At 49.1% G+C, this 16,178-nt stretch overlaps 1 protein-coding gene across 3 annotated transcripts in view; it reads left to right on the top strand.

The window, feature by feature from the left end:
* Positions 1-10,212, top strand: part of RALGAPA2 (Ral GTPase activating protein catalytic subunit alpha 2) — a 330,878-nt gene extending 320,666 nt beyond the window's left edge. For 2 of the 3 annotated variants that reach the window (XM_064375258.1, XM_064375286.1), the window contains one exon: positions 6,584-10,212. In XM_064375258.1, the coding sequence (XP_064231328.1) occupies positions 6,584-6,738 (155 nt within the window). In that variant the 3' untranslated portion in view covers positions 6,739-10,212. Of the gene's footprint in view, positions 1-3,323; positions 3,364-6,583 lie in introns of all 3 variants that reach the window. The other variant, XM_064375283.1, reaches the window with a different exon arrangement.
* Positions 10,213-16,178: the final 5,966 nt, after the last annotated feature.

Below are 16,178 nucleotides of genomic sequence, written 5' to 3' on the forward strand. Positions count from 1 at the left end.
GTCTGAATAGCCCAGACAGCTCTCTGATCTCCCACTCTGTCCGCCTTCCTGCTGGTAGGATATTTAGCACTTGCCTAAAGCTGGAGCCCTAGTCCACTGTTTCTCTCCCTCATCCCTGCCAGCTCTCAAAATCATTCTCTTTCCTAATTATCTTGAACCAGTTAATCATTTTCCACACTGACTGTTCAGTAACCAGGATCCAGGGACAGGCAGCCGCGTTTCTTGTCTGACCCTGCCGAGCGTCATCCCAGGTGGCGTTCCTGGATGGCAGCCTTTCCTCAGAGGCAAGAAGCTTGGTTCACAGCCTTGCTCCCTTGCAGTCCCAGTGAGTACAGCTGGAGAAAGCATGCCATAGAAAGGCCCACCATTCCTGGAACGCCTCTGCCAGGCAGAGCTGCATAGAACACAGCACATCTCCAGCCAGCCTCTTGTTTCCTGTGCTGCTTTAAAGCCCTATTGATACCCAGAGTATCGGAGAAGTCACACAAGGCGAAGAAGCAAGACATCTTTCTTCAGAAGTGACTTCTGGATTTCCCCAGCTCAAACTCTGTGTCTGAGCTGCCAATTGGCCACAGTTTGGCTTCTCAGTGTCTGGGTTAAACTGTTAAGGGCTGTCCCTGAGGAGTCTCGCTTAACTGCTCTTAGATGTGAGTGGGGCTGGCTTTGATTCCCAGCACCATAAATAGGTAAAAACGACTTTGAATTTAAGACGCACATTAACCCTGTAACCCAGTGTCACAACTTTTTTTGTTTTTTGAGATGAAGTTTCGCTTGTTGCCCAGGCTGGAGGGCAACGGCGTGATCTCATCTCACTGAACCTCCACCTCCCGAGTTCAAGTGATTCCTCTGCTTCAGTCTCCCAAGTAGCTGAGATGACAGGCGCCCACCACAACGCCCTACTGATTTTTTTGTAATTTTTGGAAGAGATGGGGTTTCACCATGGTGGCCAGGCTGGTCTTGAACTCCTGACCTCAGGTGATCTGCCTGCTTTGGCCTCCCAAAGTGCTGGGATTACAGACGTGAGCCACTGCACCCAGCTGTCTCAACCTTTTATCTGTTATCATCCCCCCATGGAACTTCTGAGGCATTTTGGTTTCCCAGTTTGTCCCCTCCCCTGAAACAGCACAGAAACACTGTATCTGTTTACTTACAGTACTTATACCTGTGCTGCATATACTAAAGAGCAGGCTGTTTTGCCACCCCAAGAGGTGACATCCCCTCATTATACATGCTATAACTCCTCTCCCAGAGCCTCCAGAGGCAGCAGTTTCATCTGCTTTGGTCACCACTGTAACCCAGAGCCTAAGACAGTGCCTGGCACATATCTGCTGCCCATTTGACACAAGGGTGGGACAGTTAGGCCTTGTGTCTCTCCCCTATCCCCTCAGGCATCAGGTCCCTCCTGGCCCCTTCCCATCCCCCATCTCCAAGCACAGCACCCTCCAGGTGCCCTCCACACTGCCCAGGTTGGTCAGTGCCCTGTGGGTACCCCACGGATGTATCAGGAAGCTGACAGCTTACTTCTCTGCTCCACGACTGAAACTCCACCCTTTGGGAGCACTGCCATGTGTCAAGGGCAAGTGACATTTGAGCCCCATGGAATAATCAAGGCAGCCCCAACTGTCTCTGTCTTTGCATCTCCTTAACTCAACCATGGATTGGCAGTTTCTGAGACATTCTTTGTGGTCCAGCACACCACACCAGGCTGCGTCTGGGGATGCACGGGAGAGGGGCAACCCAGTCCTCATCAGCAATTACAAACAAGTCCTCCATTGTTAGCTGCGCCATCTGCTTTCTTGGTTTCTACCAATCGGGTGCCTGTACGCGCAGCATAACCAGGGCTGAGGGGCTGCAGGGGAGTGAGATCAAGGAGCCCCTTCATAAAGAGACCCCTTGCTCACATTGGAGGGTGTCAGTGGCGTGGTGCTCTAAAAGCCGAGCCTCCTCAACTCAAGGAAGACCCATGCAGAGATGCTGTATGTTTGCTGTCTTCCGTGAGAGGAAATGGGGGCCCTGCAGCATAGAGCACTGGGGGGAAATCAGAAATCTAAATGATTAAATCATCCAGAGGATCCGCGGAAAACATTCTAGTCTGTGACCAACAGTCAGCAGCAGCCCAGAACCTCTTGTGCCCAAGAAGCACAACCAAGTCTGGAGAAGGAGCGGTGTTCACAGTGGTTGGAAATCAGACCAGGGCTCATACACCACCCACACTCAGTTTCTGATCCAGAATTTCCTAACCCTGAATAATTTTCTTGGGAGAAAGGGAGTTTTCATCAATAGATTGGAAAAGATGTCTCCATAGCAGTACAAATTTCTTTCATGGAGCCTTGGCTAAGAGAATGTTAGCGGTCACCTCCTGATGGCCGCTGGAGCCACCGTCTTAGAAACTTGCCCTGTCACTGTGCCAGCCTTGGCAATCTTGGCGGAGCAGGTCAGTAGAAAATCCACGTTTACAGCTGTGGCCGTGCAGACCATGGCCCACACCGCTGATAAATGTCCTTTGTCCAGATTTGATGCTCGTCTAGTGGCACGGACTTCAGGAGAGTTGGGGTTGCTGAGAGTTCAGAAGCTACTGCCTGATGTGGGAAGAGGGTGCATTCGCCAAAGGAACCCCCATAGGAATAGGATGGTGGAAGGGATGGAAGAACCTGCCACAAAGCACAGAAAAGCTACGATCGCCCTCAGTTCAGTGTGACTACTGAGACCCTGCTCTGGGGTGAGAGTGACCCTTGTGGTCTAATTGCGCTGCTTCAGGGTCAGCTCCCAAGCTTTCCTCTGCACAGGATGCTTCATGTCCCCTCCCTGGGGACTGTCACATTGCAGCTGACACCAATATTGAATTAACACACTGTATAACTCAGAAATCTGTAAAATGAAACTGGGAGACATGTAAACTTGCCCACCTAGGGGGTTTCAATGATTTTTTCAGGCCATCCATCGAATTTCAAATGCTTGTCTTGAAAACACTTTTATCTTTGTATTTTAGACAAAATCAGTCGGGAAAGGTTGGCGAGCAGGAAAAGGATATAGCAGTCAGTGCTGTCCAGCATCTGTAGGGCTCCCGACAAGGTCTGCAGCAGTAGGTCCTAGGAGTTTTAATGTCTCTCTCATTTCACATTTGTAAGCATGACGTCGGCTTGTATTTTGTCCTATCAAGTAGAATTTTCCAGTAAATTTTCAGTCCTTACTAATCGACAAGGCTGCAGGAATGCTTGGGCAGCTCAGGGATACATGCGTTATTAGCACTGTGTTGATTATCAGGTTGGAGCTGTGGGGGTGCTGTGTTTGTATTCATTCGATTTTGTGTTCTTTCCCTTCAGATTAAAACACGTAAAGGTCTCATTACAATATTTGAGCAAGGTAAGACAGACACTTCAGTGGATTTGTCCAGCCACCCTGCTTTGGGGAGGGGGTGGGACTTTAACTGGCCGCCCTCCGGAGTGGATCCTGCCACAGTGCTCCTCGCCCTCCGGGGCCTTCCCCTCCTGAGGGGCCCTGCCCGAACTCCTGCCCCTGCATGTCTGCGCTGCCCAGGGAAGCCCAGCCTTGCCTTTCTTCTGCCCGTGCACTCGGGGAGGAATCCGACACCAACACCTGCCATCCCGGAAAATGTCTTTGTCACCCGCCCTTTTGTGTGTGGGGCTGCAGGGAGCGGTGGGCGCTGGGGCCGCCCCCTTTTTTGTTGCCGGAGCCTGAAGGAGCAGGCTCTTGAGATGGGCCGATAAGACACGGCACGTGCTGGGCCGGCCTTTGACCGCCAGCCTTAATGGAGGCCTCCGAGGCCTCCACAAGGGGAGGGCAGGTTGTGGCGGGGGCTGCTGAATGGAACAGCTGGGGAAGGAAAAGCAGACAAAAGCTGCAGGAGCGCAGAGGGCGGAGACCCAGGGATCGGCTGCGGTCTAGGACCCAGAGGACAGGCTGGCCATGGCAGGTGTGACCTCCACAGCCCGCCTTTCTGTCCTGGGTCTGGGGTCCAGGCCCTGCCCAGAGCACTCTGATGGATGGCAGCTACCTTGGCAGGGCTGTCTGAAAACCCTGTCCCACGCTGGCCGGGCTGTACCACCTCCCAGGCTCACAGGTGGAAGGAGAGCAGTTGGTAATGACAAAGACCATGGCAGTGCCATTCACAGGAGAGAGCAAGTGAGTGAGCTGCCACTGATGAGCCTGTCACCCACAGTGGAATGCAGGGCACAGACACCAGTCACTTTGTCTCAGTAAATATGGAAGTGTCGGTTTAGATTTGTTGGTTTATCCAAACCTTCACCCCCGTCTGCCAGGCAGGGCTATTGGACCTGCAGGCCGGAGGAGCAGCCAGCGCCACAGCCCGCCGAGCCGCCAGCCAGCTGCCCTTTCTCTTCCCCTCCGCCATGGCTTAATCCAGTCCTGGTATTGTCCCAAACTGGGCTCACTCGTGTCAGCCCCAACAGGTGACACGAGCCTCAAGAGTCCAGGTGCTCGTGTCAAGATGGAGCAGAGCAGGATTGTACAGTCCCCTCCCAGCAGGGCACTTTGCTGCAAAACTTTGCATTTGCTGAGACCCCGCCATGTCCAAGCATGTCCTCCTGCTCCTGCCGCCAAAGTGGGGAGGTGAGGTTTGAGTGTCCTGTGAATAGACCTGTGGCTTCCATCGCCGGGAAGAGGCAGTGCGAGTAGAGTCATACCCAGAGCTGCAAGTGGACGGACGTGTCATATCAGGAAGGTGGCCCTACCTTGTGGCCCGCCTGCCCATCCAGCAGCTGCCGCCTCCCACCATGGGGTACTGTGGCACGAGGGGCCAGTGCAGATGAGAATGTGCCAGCAGAAAGCTGGGAACCAGAGGCATGTGTAGGGCACTGTGGCACCGGGTCCAGCCCAGCGGGAGGACCTTGCTTTGCCCTTTGCCCCCAGCCATTAGCAAAGGTTCACTCTTTCTTTTTGAATCTCACTTTGTATCTTTTATTTACTTGCTTTTTTTTTTTTTTTTTGGCTACTTTATTCCAGTCAATCTGATTACCGTAGTAAGCTGAGTTGCTGGGATTGGAATATTATCTGGGATTAAATCCAGTGCGTTCTCCCCTGCTGCACCACAGCCTGGATTAAATGCCAGTGTCAACCCACCGCCAGCTACAACGGGGTAGAGAGCTGCCTTGTAACAATCCGGCCTCTCTCGCGGGTGGTGGTCTAGTGGTTGCCTTCGTCAGAAGCAGCCTGTTTTTGTTTTATGTTTTGGGGTTTTCGTGTGTGGTGTTTTTTTTTCTTTGTTTTTTTGAGACTGGGTCTCACTTTGTCACCTAGGCTGGAGCACAGTTAGGCCATCACTGTTCGCTGTGGCTGTGACCTCCCAGGCTCAAAATCCTCTCACCTCAGCCTCCCAAATAGCTGGGACTATAGGCGCGCACCACACACCTGGATAAATTTTGCATTGTTTTCGTAGAGATGGGGTTTCACCACGTTTCCCAGACTGATCTGGAACTCCTGGGCTTAAGTGATCTGCCCACCGCACCCGACTGCAGCCTGTTTTAAAGATCAGAATAGTGAGCCTTCCCTGTTTGCCCGACCTTACTGAGCCTAGAAGAAGGGAGGCAGCAGGGAAGCCCCCGGACTCTGAAAGTACTAAACTGGGCCAGGTTGCTACCATAGGTCCAACACGCTTCCAAGTATTGATTTTGGAAACTCTTCCTAGAAACAATAAGGTAAGGTCAGAGAATGAAAACAGATGCTCTCTGTGAATAAAATAACCTACTGAAATTAATTTCAAATGCCAGTAATATAATAAGCATTTCCAAGGCCAAAGCCCTGCGAGTGAAGCACGCGGGGAGGAAGGTGCGGAAACTGCCTTTGAGGTCTGTTCCCAGCAGGGGTTTAAAATACGCTACACGGGGAAGGGTGATGAAATGATCCTCTCGCTCGCAGAACCGTCCCATGGGAGACCCAGCTCCACCCGCAACAGCGGCTCGGTGTTGCAGCAGGCATTCTTGTATTCCTCTGAGCACGCCGACGGCAGCCCTGGGGAAGCGGGGGTGGTGCAGATGCGCAGGTTTTAATTTTATTCCATTTCCCTCCAGTGCTAAACAGCTGTATGCTCATCTGGACTCATTCAGACAAGCAATTTAGTCCCGACCTCTAGTCTTAGACCCTTTGGGGAATAATTGAGTTGTAACTCATTGTGTACAATATGAGTATGTAAACACGTGGAGATCGCAGGAACACCGCCAGGGATCTGCAGAGCATCCTCTGAAGTTTCACGGGCTTTTTCACTGACTCCAGCCACTGCTTCTTCCGTGGCTCTTGCTCCCTTTCACTATGACCAGATGCCTTTTCTCTTCATTCTTTACTTGTGAATTGGACAGTAAGTCGAAATTAATTTCACAAGATTCATAGCTTCTTTTATGCTACAGAAAAGCCCAGGGCAAAGAATACGAAGAAAGACATTCATGTGTTTATTCATTCAACAAACATCTTTGCCATCATAGCAAAGGGTCACTAGACCCTTCTCCTGGGAATTTCCCTCCCTTCTGAGTGCCACAAATCCTCCCTGAAATCTGTGGCCGTAGAGCCTCCATTGCCTCCACAACTTAGCAGTTCTCTGCTTCCTTTGTAGGGGCCCTGGCCTCCAGTCTGAGTGCTGACCTCGAAGAGCCCCTGAGTGAGGAGGAGACGGAACGCGCTCTCCTGCCCCTGCCTCGAGCCACTAAACACAGAGTCTCCAGGAAACTTCCTTGCTGCACTAGTGCCCTCAGCAGGTCTTCCCATTAGTGGACTTCTGAAGCCCATGATGAATCCCACTACAGTATTTCAGATGGGACTCCAACTAGGCTGTGTCATCATGTCCTGAAACCTCACAAACCTTGGACTTCCAAAGAAGAAAGAAAAAGTCACCAAAAACCGGAGGCGAACCCACTGTCACATGGGCATTGGTGTGGCTGCTCAGGGCAGATCACAGCAGAAGATTCTGCGCTTTCAGGGAGGGGGCAGAGGGCAGCTGGCTTCTGCACCCCAAGTTATTTCTTCTCATTTATGAACCCAAGCATGATTCACAGAGGGACTGGCAAAACAATTGTCTAATTCAGGAATTTTGTCTGCATTGATTTTGCTAGTTCCTTTTATATTAGGATGTATGGTTTACTCAAAAGTTTCATCATCATGGAAGTTGGCTTTCCCCCGGGTCTTTGCCCAGGAGAAGTTTTACCTCAGTTGTCCATAGTTTTTCCACATGGTAGCTGATGCCCTCTAACTGAGCAGAGGTCCTCCTCACCATGCAGAAGCCCTTCAGGTCATGACAGTGATGCCCCTATCTTAGAACACTCAGAAGATTCCAGATATACAGGATCCTGTCCTTGCATGAGTGTCTGCAGGACAGAAAGTGTCCCAAGGCTCAAAACAGCACAGACCACATCCACATAAAAGGTGCATGCCGGCTTCAGGTGCTAGGCCAAGATGGGCACCCCTCGAATGGCCTCCTGCCTCCAAAAGCCTCACGCTGAAACTTTGCTCCTGTCTCTGTTGCCCGAAGAGGCCTCAGATGGGCCTCAGAAATGTTTCTTGTCACACAGAGCTGTCGGTAGATTCCAAGCAAGGGATTTAATCCTTATATTTTTGCCCATTTGGCTCCAAGGAAGGCACATTAGACCTGTTTTGTTTTCTTTCTTTAAAAAAAATGAATGAATGAATGAAAAGAGAAGCAATGGTGAGCCCTCTCCTGCTGGAGAGCCCTGGGTGGGCCCTGCCCGTCCTGCAAGAGAAATCAGTCAGCAGGGAAGAGCTGCTGGTCAGCCCCGGCTCTACCCTGGGCCCTCTACCTGCCTCAGAGCTGGAGGTTTGCTCCACCCCACACTTCACTTGGGAAGGAAATCCAAGAGACTCATCAGAGTCCAGCCCCTCCGCACAGGCTTTGTTCTCACCACACGTCGGGGCAGAGTCAGGCCTGCACTGGGAATGGAGAGCAGCACACGAGACACTGCCCCTAATTCAGGACTCATGATCGGGTGCCGGTCCTGGGAAAGGTGGGCCCTGTGCACGAGGCCTCCCCATCTTCCTCTGGCCTCTGCCCTCACACGCACTCATTAGCTTCAGCCTCCTTGGCCACCTGGGTCTGGAGAAGCCTTCTGAGGCTCTCACCCCATCAGAGCGGCCATTTTCACTGAGGAGCCAGGTTTTTTGGAGCCAGTTTGACTGGAACCTGGTCTTCATAGGGAAAACGGGCAGACCCAGGAACCAGACTCATTCCTGAGACAAATGAGAAGGGGCTGAGGCGGTCATTCCTGTCGGGAGGATGGGCCTTCTCATCCTGGGGAGAATGCTTTTCTGCTTTATAGGGGATTGCAGATAGAGCTTGAGGCCAGGCCCACCAGCAGGAGCACTGTGAGAACCCCCTGAACACTAGAGAATGAGGGTACCCCAAGGTGGACGGAAGCTCCGGCCCCGGGCTGTCTTGGGAAGGTCCCAGGGTACTCACAGGGGCTGAAGGACAATGTGAAGAGTGACTGCGAGTCCCAGCATTTTCTCTCACATCAGCAAATTCCCCTTTATTTTAAATGATTCACGACTTCTGGGCAGCGTGGCTTGGCCGCCGTCGCCAGGCTTGAGCCCGCTGTTGAGCTGCCCCTGCCTCCAGTTTACTTCACTCCTGTCAGGAAGGCCATCGCACACTCCTGGGCGCCAGAGTCCCCTGTAGGTCTCTACCAGCAGGTCGCCTCTGGGAGAGCGTTTCATCTTCAGGCCCTAGAAACTCCTGTGGCAGAATTCCTGGCTTCAGTAGAAGACATGTGTCAGGATTTAGGAGTCGAATTTAACCCTGCTGGACTTCTGCCCCAAGATTTCATGTTGCCTCCACGAACCAGTGATCCCAACCTTGTGGTGGGCAATTCAATCGTAGGCCGAAAATAACTCCACCCTCCTGTACCCCTGAGGATTATAGTGACCCCGGGTGACAGCCAGCAGTTTGGTGATTGCAGTTTTTTTGAGCCTGCCATTCTCAGTAGCAGTTTTGGTCTGGAGATTTGGAATGTGGAGGAGGGAATCTGGCATCCTCATTTCTCACCATCACATGGGCTGAAGTCACTTTTGTTATTTGGAGTGGAAAATTGCAATGATCAAGTTTCTTTTTTCCTTCTTTTTTTTTTTTTTTTTTTTTTAGAAAAGCAAATATTGTGTTTTTGTCATAAATCTCTTTCAGCAAAACTGTGGAGGATCTTTCATCCAGCAGGGCCCCACCTGAGGCACAGCGCTGACTCATCACGGTGGCACCAGTAGGTCAGCCATCTGGAAACAGAAGTGGCCCTGATGGGGCCAAAATGTGATAAGACTCGCTGGCCTCAGGCAGGACCAGGCCAGCTCCCTCGCTTCTCTGTGCACCTATTCCCAGATTCCGTCCAGAGTGAAGCTGATGTTTATAGTCTCATTGTACTTAGGCTTTTGAACTTTAAAAAAATTATGACTTTTTAAAACTAATCAAGGCTTCAGCAGACAGAAGTGCAGAAATTTAGCCTGGGTGAATGACTGTCACAATTGTCCTCAGCAACGAAGTCTGCAGTTCCTAAGAGCCACGTGTTGGGGAAGTGGGGTGACCCAAACTTGGTGACGTGGGTTGATGGATCAGACCCTTAGCCTTACAAACAGCTCATGCAAATCCACAGAGCCATGCACAACCCGTCCTCCTGACCTTCCTCAGGTGGCAGCCTGTGCTCCGCGGACCTGCCGTATTGGTGTCATGTGGAGATCTGATGAATCCTTTAAAACCTAACTGTGATGTCGTAAATGTAACTGTGCTACCTTTCTATCTACTGAAGGGGACTGTCTGCATCCGAAGGGAAGTTCCACACGAAACAACCATCGTTTTAGTTGCACTCAGTATCTCCGTGTGACACACATGAAGTGAATGTTTCCTTATGTTTTCAGGCCTACAATGTTTAGTACATGTAAATAAGGAAAAACTTGGATAAATATGGTAAATTAAGTTATAGCGTGTCATTTGATTCTTATTTTGCTGTCTCCTGATATTTAATTTTCCTAATGCTTCACATCTAGGTTCCTTCCTAGGTGGTAGGGAGCTTCACGCATAACCCACCTTGCAGACGTGTGTGTGTGCCAGGACACACCGTGGGACGGGCAGCCACGCTGGGAAAGCAACAGCCCCACCGATGGCAGCCACCCCACCCGACTCTCCAGTTAACCCTCTTTCCTCTTTAATTCTGATTGACTGTGATCATTTAATAAAGTGGAAACACAGCACTTTGGTGCTGTATGCTTCTCTCATTCTCATTATAGTTTATAAGAAAATGAAGTTTACCCTGGCATCTAATAAAAAGGTGGTTTTCATTTTTATTAGAATTGTTTGAAAGCATATTTTAACCAAAGCCTAAACATGCATCCAAAATGGTAGCTGGTAGCAATGCAGGAAGCTTACCGACGTGTTCATGTAAAATTCACCCTGGTTCCGAAGATGGAATGCTGAGATCCAGTCACAAGAGGCTCCGAATCCAAGCATCATGGTTCTGATCTACTTAAGTCTATTTCTCTCTTCATGATTGAAGGCTGGGTCAGTATCGCCTGCTACCACGATGTCTATCTGAGTCCACAATGAGCTGTGCCCCTTGCTCCGTCTCTCCAGGGCAGCCCCCATACAAGTCACCCCTCTAGAGGTCTGGAGCCCCTGTCCCTGATGAGCAGGAGGCAGCATTGGAGGGCTTGTCTGTGTAAATAAGTGATAGACAAGATGTGGTAACGGTCTCCTGTTGGTGTGGCTGAAGCTAGGCTGATGGCCCCTGTCTAAGGACTCCAAATTGCATGACAGCCTGGCCGGGTGGCCTCTGCCAGCATTACGGGCTACTCGTGCTAGGCAGCAGTGACCTTTCAGGACATTGTATTAGAAGTTTGTAAAAATCATTCATTTGTCCAGTTAGCAAATATTTTTTGAGTACCTAATACTTAGAAAACATGGCTGTGACCTCCCAAATGATCTGGATGCCTTCTTGGGAGTCAAGTAGACCCTGAATTCAATGAAGATATTTTTAACTTTTCACATAACAAGAGCTTGCTTGATGGTATGTCCTGCTTCTAATACTTGGTACCTCATAGAATGAAGCTTGGTGTGGAGTTTGAGAGCTTTGTGTCTTGGACACAGTAGTTCCCAGCCTGTGCATCAGCAGCACTGAAGAATCTTCATAAGTCAGATGCAGGTTCCTGTCTGCCACTGACTCTGACCCACCAGGTCTGGGCTAGAACCTCAGCATCTCCACGTTTTTTGTTTGTTTGTTTGTTTGTTTGTTTTTGAGACAGAGTGTTACTCTGTCACCCACGCTGGAGTGCAATGGTGTGATCTCAGCTCACTGCAACCTCCACCTCCCGGGTTCAAGCAATTCTCCTGCCCCAGCCTCCTGAATAGCTAGGATTACAGGTGCATGCCACCCCACCCGGCTAAGTTTGTATTTTTAGTAGAGATGGGGTTTCACCATGTTGGTCAGGCTGGTCTCGAACTCCTGACCTCGTGATCCACCCACCTCGGCCTCTCAAAGTGCTGGGATTACAGGCGTGAGCCACCGTGCCCGACCAGCATCCCCACTTTTTAAAGCTGCCCAGAGGACTCCGACCTGCAGGTAGATCTGGGTTGAGAGGCTAGGCCAGCCCCCTCAGTGATGCACTCATCCCCTGCCCGCGCTGAGGGAACATCAAGACCACTCCCTGCAGGACAGCTCCTTGCTCTACAGCTGCTCCCAGGAACTGCATTTCTGCCCCTCACAAATGACTCAGTGTCCTAGATGGCCCTGAGGACTCGCTGGAAATTCCCCCACCCTGGGATAACTCAGGGATACTTCTCAGATGTGGAAATGGTTATTTGAAATTCAAAGGATATTGTTCTAAAACTCTTACACAGTCTACTTTTTTATATTTTGGGGATTTTTTTTGTTTTGTTTTCAACAAATCGTTTTCTCTGTTATACTTTTTTTATTTGTGGCAGAATGATAAGAGAGTGGGGAGACATTCCAGTCTGTCATGCCTCCTGTAAATGATCAGGTCACCTTAAAAAAGTACTCATCAAATCTTGGGCCACATTAAGCAAAACCTTCAGCAGAACTCCAAAAAACAATCCGACTTCCAGTGCTTCCGAAAGGACCATTGCTACGAGGCCCTGGTAGGTCTTTTTCTGCTAGGTACCAGAATTGAAAGAAAGAATATTTTTAAGGTACACCTAGCTGTCGTGTAATTCTCTAACTGTTCCGGGAAAAAACGCCAGTTGTTTATGCTTCCTGGAGTGAAGAGTGTCTTCCAGCCAGAGGCTCGCACACTGATACTTGCTCACTTCAGTACACATTCAAGCCAGCATTATGGTGCTGTGTATGTGCAGAAACTAAATTGAAGCCACTTTGATTTATTAAACCCCATTTATGTCAAGGGGCACTATTACCATTTGCTCTTTTCTCTATACCTGGAAATGCTTCTAGTTGCATTTCATTTTTCAAACCAAAAAGTGAAGGCCATGGAAATGGAGCACAGAGTAACACTTGGTCCCTGCCTGTTTGGTTTATCATGGCTCAGATCTACAGCTGGAAAGGTCGCCCCGCCCCCACAATCTGACCACCTTCTACGGGTATGAAAACCAAGGCCTGGCGCTGTTGGCTCACTGAGGTTCACAGGGTCAGGAAGCGGGGCTCCAGGCAGGAGAGGAGTTTCTTGGTTCCCACTTCTTGATGACACTCCCATTTGGCAGCAGTCACCATTCTTAACCAGTGCATGGACTGTTTGTTGAAAATGTAGTTTCCACGTGCCTTTTGGTCCCTGTAAAGGTCTCCCTAATGCCAAGGCTTAGGCCACCCTGACCCTGCTGCCATAGGGACCAAGGGCTTTGAGTGTGGAGAACTTGTGTCAACGAGACTCACCTACTCTCCAGAGAGGAAAACACTGGAGTTAACCTCTCTTCACAGCTCCAGAAGCCATGGGCTGAAACCTCTGGAAAGACAAATAGCTCGTCCTCAACTGCGAAAAATAGACTTTGAGGTGATGAGCGGGTAGCCAAAGCAGGTTTCCCATGCTCGGTGTGACGCCCAGGCAGGTCGGCCACGCCCTGGAAGGCCACGGTCTGCTCTCTGCACTCGAGAGCCACACGTTCACTAAGCTCTTGCTACAATTTGGCCAAAACTGTCGTTTGTCTTCTGTTTCAGACGTTTGAGACAGAAGATAAAACATATCAATGTCCTTCCATGCCACAAGAACCGACCTGAGAGGAGCAGAACGAGACTCGCTTCTGCAGATTCAACCCCATTTTCACCCTCAGAGAACATGACAAGACCAGCCGGCAGCCCAGCTAGGCGGGGCATTTCAGACACTAGTGATACCCTCTGCCCTCAAGGTGCTCTCAGGTATGCCCTGAGACCCACAAACAGCAGCGACAAAAACAACAGGACCTCTCCGAAATGACACTTTCTGAACAATAAGAAAAAAATTGCTGGAATTGGAGGTTGCTTCATTTTTGTCATTGTTAGAATTTTAAGTAAAAAGTTCTTTAATACTTAAGTGTCCTGACTTAAGTTGGATAAGATGGGGACAGCGAGACATTTATGATAAGCTGTTACGTCAGGCAGTATTTGTCTGGAAGATCCCGTCTTTCACAGAATCAGAGTGAGAGAAAGTAGAAGGTCCCAGCTAGCCATCCTGCCTTCCAATCCATGTGAGACGTGGACAGAGCTGATCGGATGGTTGTTGTTGCTATTTCTGTCAAGATATTCCTGCCTCAGATATCAGAGAGCATTATGTATGTGGTCAAAATTCTATTCAAACATTAATTTAGGAAAGAATAAATGCATAAATTATCTCTGGGCAGGAGGGCGCTTTCTTATGTGTCCAAGTGTCATTGCTAATCTTCCATTTATGTTCCCCCTCCCCATCAAAATGCTTATTGAGTTTGACGCGGAATATTTTCCATGAAGAGGTCAGAGCCTCAGCATCCTCCTTGGCGTGGGGTCCTCGGGGCCGGGAAATTGGAGTGTGCTTCTCACTGAGGGCGTGAAGTGGGAAGGGGCTTGCTATTATAGATCCTGAAAGGATCTTTTTGACTTCAGAAAATAGCCTGGCAAAGAAAAAAGCTTTTTTTCCGTGAATACTCAGGGACTGCATTATGCCCCTGAGATGATAGAGGAGAGTACTTTTGATCAATATTCCCTAAGAAATGGCCGCTGGGCTAAGTGCAGAGGCCCTCAATAGCAATCTCACTCCCGCCCGACCTGCAGAGCGTCTGCGGCAAATCTCCGGAGCGGTGGGAAGCAGCAGCGAGGGCTGCACGTTAATAGCATCATCTTCTCCTGGTAAAAAAAAGTCACCCCATTTTGTCTTCCATGTTGACGGCTGATTATGGGCCCACTGGAAACAGGTATTTCTGTAGCTTTCTTCAGGGAAATCTTGGCATCTTAATTTCAGGCACCAGGAAAAGTGACCCCCTGGAACAGTTTCAACCTAAACATGAGAGCAAAATGCTGTTGTAAAAACTCACAGCAGGAGCTTCTCTTAATCAAGGAAGGCTGTTTTCTTTTTTTACTAATCAAGATTTTAATGAAATAGCCAAAGTGCAGATTTGTATATTACATCAGGCATTCTGTACTTTTTTCTTCTAAAAATAATGATCTGCTTCTATTCCAAGCCCCCTCTCCCTAAGACTTATAAGCGGGTTATTCAAAAGAACATTCTCAGCTGGATGCAGTGGCTCACACCTGTAATCCAACACTTTGGGAGGCTGAGGTGGGTGGATCACTGGAGTTCAAGAGTTTGAGACCAGCCTGATCAACATGGTGAAACCCCATCTCTACTAAAAATACAAAAATTAGCAGGACCTGGTGGTGCACACCTGTAGTCCCAGCTACTCAGGAGGCTGAGGCAGGAGAATCGCTCGAACCCAGAAGGAGGAGGTTGCAGTGAGCCGAGACCATGCTACTGCACTCAAGCCTGGGCAATAGAATGAAACTTTGTCTCCAAAAAAAAGTAATTAATTGAAAGAACATTCTCTCCAGATTAATGCAAAGATATAGAAATAGCATCATACAATACATATTATTCTACAACATCCTTGTTAAACTTTACAATGTCATAAGCACCCCTCCATTTAGTTTATCATTTTTCATAGCTGCATATTATTCCTTAATACAGATGTACATTAATTTGCCTAGCCCATCTGTGGACATTAAGGTGACTTCCAGTGTTTGTCATAACAAAGACACTTGTAATAAACAGCACACCTATATCCTGACACACTGCTGCTTTTATTTCTGTATAATAAATTTCAAAAAATTGAAATTACTGAGTCAGAGAGTGTATGTCATTGTTACGGACTGAATGTTTGTGTGTCTTCCCAAAATCCATAGGTTGAAGCCCTGACCTCCAGTGTTTACTAGGAAGTGGGACCTTTGGGACGTGACTGGGTTGCAATGAGGTCCTGAAGATGGGGTCTCCATGATGGGATTACTGCCCATTGAAGACGAAGAGAGGCCAGAGCTGCTCTCTCTGCCGTGTGAGGACACGGAGAGAAGGCTGCTGTCTGCAGGCCAGAAAGCAGGTGTTCACCAGAGAGCCACATCAGCCCACGCCCTGAATTGAAACTCTCCGGCCTCCAGAACTGTGAGAGAGAAATTCCTGTTGTTCCAGCCATCCTATTGTTTCAGTTTAAGCCACTCAGTCTATGGTATTTTGTTACTGCAGCACGAGCTGACTGAAACAGTCATTATAGCCCGAATAGATTGACTATTTGACCACTTTTGAATTCTATAAAGTCAGTTTTGGAGTTATGTTGAAATATGAAGCTAGGACCCACGTCTTCCCATGTTTGTAAAAGATAACTCAGTGAATTGCCCAACAGTTTAAGAAAAGAAAAATTGTAAGGAGCACCCAGGCAAAAGGCATCATTTCAGCCATGACAAAGTGAGGCATCTGTTGACCAAAATGAGGCCGTCTATTCAATGCGTCCACACCGGACGTCTTTTCATGATAACATTTCAAAGAATTTCTCAATTTTGAAGACATTTTTGAAAATACTAACATAAATAGACATAAATGCATCAAAATACATAAATTCACCTTCTGTCATAGATTAGAGAGGAACGTGGCCCTGGGAATCACTGTTGGCTTCCGGTTCCACCTGCACACGCTCGTGAGTGGCCGTTCCCTAGCCATTCTGGCTCATTTCCTCACCTGGGACTTGGGGTGATAATATTGCT

The sequence above is a fragment of the Aotus nancymaae genome, unplaced genomic scaffold (genome assembly GCF_030222135.1).
Source record: "Aotus nancymaae isolate 86718 unplaced genomic scaffold, 86718_ANA_hifiasm-v0.15.2.pri h1tg000001l, whole genome shotgun sequence".
In the NCBI taxonomy this organism is placed as follows: domain Eukaryota; kingdom Metazoa; phylum Chordata; class Mammalia; order Primates; family Aotidae; genus Aotus; species Aotus nancymaae.